The sequence below is a fragment of the Trachinotus anak genome, unplaced genomic scaffold (genome assembly GCF_046630095.1).
Source record: "Trachinotus anak isolate AG129_WGS33_773 ecotype Australia unplaced genomic scaffold, CSIRO_AGI_Tana_v1 ptg000024l, whole genome shotgun sequence".
In the NCBI taxonomy this organism is placed as follows: domain Eukaryota; kingdom Metazoa; phylum Chordata; class Actinopteri; order Carangiformes; family Carangidae; genus Trachinotus; species Trachinotus anak.
In genome coordinates this window covers 8122591-8131326 of record NW_027273875.1, presented here as the reverse complement: position 1 = coordinate 8131326, position 8736 = coordinate 8122591, and the positions used below count along the sequence as shown (strand labels likewise).

Here is an 8736-nt window from a genome sequence, read left to right as displayed (position 1 = left end):
GCTAAAATCTATGTCACATCCATCTTAGGAGCCCTAACTTAACACCACTTTGACCTTTAAAATCAAATGACAGTTTAGTCCATCTCCTCATTGTGTGAAAAACCGGAACAATTATAAACGGCCACAACAAAGACCTCATCTTTAGCTCCAAAGCGGTGCTGTCCCTCCCTCTGTTGTGCAATGCTATGTTCACAAGAGGCAGCAGCAAGGCAGGGCTCACTTCTAAACAAGATGGATGTTCAATAAGATGACTAATAACTGAATGGATTCATGCCGTGATCATCTTTGTAGTGGTTGCCTTAAAGAAATGATATTTGGTCCATGGAAAATATGAGGCCACCCTTTCAATTTGTTTGAGTGTGGTATCATCAAGTGTCTGGTAGGCACACATTCAACACTGAAAGACACACAAGACCCTGGGAACTGATGATGACACTATGATAAAGTAAATATAACAAGTGGTGACAAAAGGGATTTGTCCCAAACCCGTCAGTGCAGTTATACAGTATGGCTGAAATGACACATGACTGATTCTACCCTGACAAAGAGCCAACAACTAAATCAGAGAAGCTTCTCAAAACCATAGGGATAAAAAAGTAATCCAGGCTAAGGGTTATATTAAGAAGCTGAAATGTTCTAGACAAGATTAAAGAACAAGAGACAAAAATGTGTAATTTTAGTAACTGAACAGGAATTTGCTTCCACAAAGCAAACTGCATGAAAATAATCAGTAAATCTTTTACTTGCGGCGCCTTGTTTTTCCCACTGCTGTGAACTCCCAGGTCCTCTTGGGGAAAGTGATGACAGCTGCTGCCTGTTCGGTAACAGCTACTTTAATTGTACCGTGGTGCTGTTTCCAGTGGGGAGACCAGAGTTAATTCCTGTTTGAATGCAGTAACAGTTTGGTGTGGGCCCAGCCAAGCATGAAACACTTATAACCGGTTACATTTTAATTGGCATTGCCCCATGGGGGATGAGAGTGTGTTATTGAGTTTGTGGGTGCTGGGTCCATGCAGTCAGCTGGTAGCACATGATCGCAGGACACCAAAGTGCTCAGTCCTCTGATTGGAGCTGCTTCTGAAATCTACTGATATCTCTCATCTTCACCGCTGAAGCTCAAAATAGTTGGCAAAAAGATTTATTAAATGTCTCCAGAGAATGTGATTGTGTTCTCCCTTTAGGATCGTCGCTCAAAATTGCAATATTTTGTCATCAGAGATGGAAAACCTTACGGTAAGCAGAGTTTGAATTTGACTTGAATTTTTTATTCAATAGAGTAGAGTTTAAAAAAATGTTGTAATCAGGATAGAAAATTGGCTAAATCTAAAGATACCGTGCTTCATGCAGCCTCTAAGTAGTTTCATTGTTCAGAATATATAATCTATATTTTATTGATGTGTTGTGTTTTCCTTGGCAATACAAAATGTTCCCAGTTGTGCACTCACTTGTAGTATGTCTTTAAATTTTTGTACATCCTTTGATTTTCCTACAGAAACATTTTATCCACTTTCATTTGTTTTTTTCATAAAATCAAACTAAGCTGTGTTTTCCCCGATATGTGATATTCATTTTTTAAATATGCGTGAATGGTCATCTAATACTGCTGCCGACTGCCCTGTCCTGTCCCTCAGCCAGAACAATGGCGCGAGATTATGAACAAGAAGATGCAGTTCCCTCCGGAGCTCATCAGTGCAATTCAGGAAGGGAAAATACAGCTGCTGAGTGGACTGTTGAAAACTGGCGATGGCATCATCCGCCAGCTGGATGAATCTGAGGACCGCCAGTGGAGAGAGGCCCTCAACCTGTCCATCCGCCTGGGCAACGAGGATGCCATGGACACCCTCCTGCAGGGGGTCAAGTTTGACTTTCGTCAGATTCACGAGGCCCTGCTGGTGGCTGTGGACACCAACCAGCCCAGAGTGGTGAAGCGTCTGCTGGACCGCCTGGACCAAGAGAAAGGCAACAAGATGGACGTTCGATCCTTCTCTCAGGCCATCTTTGATCACTCTATTGACAATTCCCAGTTTGCCCCTGGTGTGACCCCTCTGACCTTAGCCTGCCAGAAAGACCTATATGACATAGTCACCATGCTCACCCAAAAAGGTCACATCATCCCATGGCCACATAAGATATCCTGTGCCTGTTTGGAGTGCCGAAACGGGCGGCAGTATGACCTGCTGAAGTTCTCCTTGTCTCGTATCAACACCTACCGTGGCATCGCCAGCCGTGCTTACCTGTCCGTCACCTCTGATGACGCCATGCTCAGCGCTTTCAGTCTCAGCAGAGAGCTCCGGAAGCTCTCTCAGAAAGAGCCAGAGTTCAAGGTCTGACGAAATTTCTTGATATCCCCGCTTACTCTTCATGTTGGGTGTTTGTGTTGTTGCTTGACCTCGGCTGTGATGCCTCTCTTCCGCAGCCTCAGTACCTAGGCCTGGAGCAGCTCTGTCAGGAGTTTGCTGTTGAGTTGCTGGGCATGTGTCGCAACCAGAGCGAGGTGACCACAATCCTTAACAGCTGTGGAGATGAGAGCCAGGATGCCTTAGATGAGCAGGCCTTTGAGGAGGGAATACCCAACCTGTCACGACTGCGGCTTGCTGTCAACTACAACCAGAAGCAGGTAGCTAGAGGTAGAAACTGCTGTCGACCAGAGACAAGTAAAAGAAAACCCATAGTTGACCCACTATTTCTGTCTCCCTTTTGTGTGTGTGTGTTTTCGTGTAGTTTGTGGCACACCCAATCTGCCAACAGGTTCTCTCATCAATCTGGTGTGGGAGCCTGTCAGGCTGGAGAGGCAGCAGGACGGCCTGGAAGCTGTTTGTCTCTGTGGGGATCTTTCTCACCATGCCTTTCCTCTGCCTCATCTACTGGATTGCACCAAAGTCAAAGGTCACATTGCCCAAAAATCTCCAAATGTAGAGGTGTCTTATACTTTCTGACAAACGGTTGTATTTTAAATTAATGTAAAAGTGTCACAGTCTGTCAGGAGAGACATTCAGTTGAGAAAATAGAAGTAAAAGAACAGTTTCTCTTGTGTTTTCACCAGTTAGGAAAGATCCTAAAGATTCCTGTGATCAAGTTTCTCCTTCACTCAGCCTCCTATCTGTGGTTTCTCATCACGTTACTCGGAGAATCAATAACAATGGAGCTGTACCGAGACAAATTTGCTTCCCGGCAGCAGAACATCTTGCACAGCTCCTTCCACATGGTGTGGGTGGTTGGTAGGTTTACTGTCTCTACTGTAACTCTGTTCACTGATGGCACACAGAAAACAAGGATAAAAAAGGTCTTAAATCATACTGTGCTGTCGCTTGTAGGATTCTTCTGGTATGAGTGTAAGGAAGTGTGGATTGAGGGGCTGCGGAGTTACTTCCTGGACTGGTGGAACTGCTTGGACATGATGGTGCTCAGCATGTACCTGGCGTCCTTTGCGTTACGCGTGCTTATCGTGCTCAAAGGTTACTTCCTCTGCAATGATCATAACGGCGCAGAGGACTGTGTTTACTTCACCCAGACTGGTGAGAAAATTATGTCACATAATTTGTCAGAATTGACCATTGGAAGTCTATTAAAGTTTTTAAGTCTGAACTGGTCTGTTGTGAAATTGTCCCCAAGTGCGTGCGGACTGGCATCAGGAGGACCCCCAGCTGATTTCAGAGGTGCTGTTTGCAGTGACCAGCATGTTGAGCTTTACACGTCTGGCTTACATCTTGCCAGCCCATGAGTCTCTGGGAACTCTGCAGATCTCCATAGGAAAGATGATTGACGATATGATGAGGTATAAGCACTTTTCATTTCGCCTCCTTATTTATACATCTGCATATTTGTATATTGGTCATTGCCTGCATAAGAATCCAGTGCACATTATAAAACCAGTGAGAATATTTTTTTTTCTTCTTTTTTTTAGATTCATGTTTATATTGATGATCATTGGAACAGCCTTCCTCTGTGGCATCAACAATGTCTATGTTCCCTATGTCATCTCTCCGCATCTTGGCAGGTAGGAGTCTGCGCTAACTCTGAGGTTACAAATATATGTACACATGGACAGAATTAGGACAGCTGCAAAAGCATTTTTACAAGAGTAGCTTCACATTGTTGGAAATACGCTTACGTGGCTATTTCCCGAGAGTTAGTTGAGAGGATTAATTAACGTTCTCATGAAGGTGGAGCCAGCAGGTGATTAGCCGAGCTTAGCACAAAAACTGGAAGCAGGGGGAAACAGCCCGGCTGACTTTGACTAAGTCTTAACGAAACCTACCTTCCAGCACCATTAAAGCTCACTAATGAACATGCTCTATAGTGTTTGTTTAATCTGTACTAAAACTCAAATATAAAAACATTGATTTGTTTTATTTGGGAGGTACCTGCTGGATTGTTTCTTGGCTGGTAGCAGTAACTTCCTGGAAACTTGTTGTCAGTGTTTAAGTGTTAAGTTTCAAATTTAAGGGTTTCTTGTCAAAATATTTGTATATATTAGGTTTTTATGTAAAAAAACAAACATCCGCTGATACTATGTGTCATTGTCAGACCAATAATTAACAATATCAGTCTCAAGAATTCAGTATCCGTTTGTCCCTAAACCAGATTATTTATTAACCAATACACAAATTTCAAATAGATTAATGTTGGTGGTAATTTGATTAATGCCTTTCTATTTTTACTGTTTATTGTTTCTGAGACCTTCACCTGGACTTTTTGCAGGCGTTAAATCAATTTAATTATATTGATTTAAACAATGTACAGAAATTGGATCTTAAAAACAAACTCTTAACATTTGTGGTGTGAAGACTGAAAACTGCTCCCAAAAATTGTGAATACACAAGGCGTTCCAGACAGTTTCTGTGGGGTACAGTATGCTCCTCTTCTAAGGATGGTTAGTTAAATAATGGTATGAAAACAGCCTCATTATGAGAACTCTCCACTGCTGTGCTGCAGGTTCAACGAGACCTTCCACTTCTTATTCTGGACCATGTTTGGCGTGGCCAACCAGGACTACGTGGACATGCCACAGTTTGTGGTGGCAGAGTTTGTAGGAAGGATTCTGTACGGCATCTTCACGCTCGTCATTGTCATCATCCTGCTCAACATGCTTATTGCTATGATCACCAACTCCTTTCAGAAAATCGAGGTAAAGAGATGTTTTTTATGTCACATGTGCATTAAAAGTAGAGACCCTACTGATGATCACTAACATCCCAACATTTTTATTTCAGGATGATGCAGATGTTGAGTGGAAATTTGCTCGGTCAAAGCTGTACCTCAGTTACTTCAGAGAGGGCCTCACCATGCCTGTACCCTTCAACATCATCCCCTCACCCAAAGCCATCTTTTACATCTTAAGGTGAGCTCTTAAACTTCAAAACACTTTTAACTTGCAAAGACACATCATTGTTTTTGCAGTTTTTTTTATTAATTCAATTCAAATTCTGTTCCAGGGGTATCTTCAGACAAATCTGCTGCTGCTGCAATTGTAATTCTGAGCAAAAATATCCCCCAATAGCCTCTATGGTAAGTTTAATGCTCACGTATAGGAGTCAGTGTGACTGTAGTAAAAGAATGATCTCAGTCGACACATTTTTTGCTAATTGTACCTTGCACTGCAGCGTATGATTGTAAACATGTTTTATGTCATCTGTTTTATGTAATAAGTCCAACGATAAGGGATCTGAAGACAGCCAGTTACCTTACCGGCAGCAAGTGATCAGGGCTCTGGTGCAGCGCTACATCGAGTCAGCTCGCAGGGAGTTTGAGGAGACCAAGAGGAAAGGTAACTGTGACACTGATACCAGTCTGTCGGGGCTCACACACCTGGCTCGCATGTGCATGGCACCCCATTTCTCTCTTCCATTTTTCTAGATAAAAAATTCTAAAATTACAAATGATGTAAATGTTATACTTTTGAGTGGTTTGGAGTAAGATTTACCATAATGAAAAGAGGCATGAAAAAAATGTTAAGAAATATAAACAGATTTTTGAAAAAAGACATGAAATAAATTTTTCTTAGATTATTTCACTTTTTTTTCATTTATACATGTTACATGTGATTATTTAATTCATAAATATTTATCTATTTAATATTGAACACTCAGTTCTGTTGGTTTGAATATACGACTTAAGAGAATAGGTGCAGCTTTGGAACAAATTATTGACTTTACAGAAGAAGAAAACAACTTTGATTCTGTAAACTGAATATAATAAATTAGACATGATACTATTGCTCTGCAAAACAAGTTTAATGAACTGGCAGCAGTGTCCAGTCCTGGTGTGTGCCTCTTGTGATTATGGCATTTTAGCCAAGAAGTCGCACTTTGATTCAGTCTCCCAGCCTGTAGAAAGCTGTAGCATTATTTATCATTCAAACGTCTGAATGCTGTGTTGTGATTGGAGGATTCTCTTCCCTCAGATATTGGTAATCGCATCACTGATCTGAGCAAAGCGGTCTGCAGGATACACAATGATATGAAAGTGATCCAGCAGCTTCTGGTGGATGATGGACACATTCCAAGTGATGCTGTGACAAAGGATGGCTCCTCCATACTAGGGAAATACATAATTGGTGCCAAGAACAATTTCAGAGGTTTTAACAGCAGACAAGATGACAAAAACTCACCACTTAAAGTGACAGTTCACCAAGAAGAGGAAGAGGTGGATCAAGAAAAAGATGACTCAGATACAAAGCAGGGGTCAGATGTACAACAGAGTCAGGTGGGTGAATGTGGAGCAGAGGGGTCAACGCAGGTAAGGGACTGTGATGTGGTGAAGATGGAGGAAGGCAGAGCGAGAGTAGAGACCGAGGATGAGGAGGACACTGAGAAGGAGGAGCAGGTCAAAGCAGACAAAAATGAAAATACTTACAATAAAGTCAAAGAGGAGGAGGCAGCAGGAACAGGTTTTAACGTTGAAGAAAAGGCGAAGGCCGAGGCTGCACAGGATGAGGTGAAAAATATAAGGGAAGAAGGAATACTTACAGGGGCAAAGGTCGGCGAAAAACACACAGAGACAACTACTGAACCAACTGAGAGCATCAAAGCCAGCAATGAAAAGACAAAACAATTAGCAAACAAGTTCACAGACATAGAGCTGCAAGAAAAAAAAGTGGAGGCAAGATGGACGAAGGGTAGAATGTTTGACCATAATGTAGCGGAGAGCAACGTCAAACCTGGAGTCAAGAAAACCATTCCCTCGCCGACAGGCAGCAGCAGCTCCCAGGACACAGGCTTTGGTTCACAAGAAGGGGAGGGGTCGATCGATGGGTCGCTGGTGAGTCCATAACGTTGCTGACGTCCCACTCAAAAGATCACACTGACTTTTTTAGGGTTTTGCACATTGGTCACCTTATCCAATATTTGGGAAGAGGGTTTGTGCGACCACAGGCTACTTGGAGATTTGTGATTTGTGCAATAGTTTGGGTTTTCCCACGGCCTGCAGCACCGGATTGAATATTTCGTACCCACTAATCCCCTTCACCAACACTTAGGTTGTGACAAGGTGCCTTGAAAAATAAGTGCCAGCAAATATTAAGTCGGTTTGTAAACAGGATATTTTATAATCTAATTAGTTCACTGTCGTGACATTTATTTAGCACATACTCCAAAGAGATTTTTTTTTAATAATCCACACTTTCATATTGTGAGGTAATAATGGATGTTGCTGCCTCTTGGCACTCCTACTACATTTTTAAGGACTGCAAAAATGCAAAAGTTCCACATTTTGGAAAATTATAGTATAGTATGACTATATCCACCATAAAACAGAAGACTGACATTTTTGCAGCTTTGTATGTTTTTGTATGGTTCAAACAAGATTCATTTGAGCTCTAAGGGGTCTAATTTAAATCACATATCGTGTGACCAGTCCTGCAAAAATCCTACTCATATATTACTCATCTACTCATATGCTGTGTAAAAAAAAAAAAAATGATATTGTGTATCTTCTGTCACAGGAAGAGAGAAGTCTTCTGGTTTCTTCTTAAAGTTAATGCAAATAGCTCATTTTTAGCAAATGTAATGACTTATCCTCTAAACAAGTCAGACTTAAACATTTAGAATTAAATAATGTCTCGTAATTATTTACCAAGAAGGAGATCATTTTGTTGCCAATCCTGTCATCACATTTTAAAATGACCAATGGTTTTAACTCCAAAAAAGTCAGTGTACACCTTAAATTCAGCAGCTTGGAGAGATTCATTCACTATAGCAGACAACTTACACCAGTTCACCTCAATAAGCATCAGGCACTTAAGTACGTTGTAACAAGGACGTTGCACTAATTAGGCCACTAAAAGTAGTGACCACCTCAAACTGTACATTACTGGGGTGGGGTTCATTTGTCAGCTGAATAGGGCAACTCTCTCATAGCTAGTGCTCATTTACGCTGGGTGTCCCTGTCCTCACTGCCATTTTACAAGTGCTCTTTTTAATAGCAAAGATTCTCTGTCAGTCACTGGTTTCTCATCATGATATTAAGATATTACAAGGAAATATCCTTGCGTTCAGTCAATGTTTTTGCAGTCAAGTTTCTTTGTAAAACAAATAAATTCTTTAAAATTATATTTGGCTCTGAGTCTCTGTATTCCATGAACCTAGTGTTTGGGAAAGCTACTTCAGTGTTAACTGAGGTTATGAATATATGTTTTTCGTGTTTCTTTTTGGTAGGCGGCAGATCTACATGTGATGTTACAGTGTGACAGTGCAAGTCTCAGCTTGCTTAACACGTAGCCATGAGGTTCCCATGAGG

At 41.5% G+C, this 8736-nt stretch overlaps 1 protein-coding gene across 1 annotated transcript; it reads left to right on the top strand.

Annotated features, from left to right (window-relative positions):
- The first annotated feature begins 1218 nt into the window (after positions 1-1218).
- On the top strand, positions 1219-7421 carry LOC139608119 (short transient receptor potential channel 2-like). The gene is made up of 13 exons (XM_071461606.1): positions 1219-1233; positions 1632-2324; positions 2417-2617; positions 2722-2886; positions 3044-3218; positions 3315-3515; positions 3613-3775; positions 3905-3997; positions 4936-5128; positions 5214-5341; positions 5436-5508; positions 5650-5767; positions 6404-7421. Exons 1-13 carry the CDS (start codon positions 1219-1221, stop codon positions 7270-7272), a joined length of 3087 nt encoding a protein of 1028 aa, XP_071317707.1. The 3' UTR covers positions 7273-7421.
- Positions 7422-8736: the final 1315 nt, after the last annotated feature.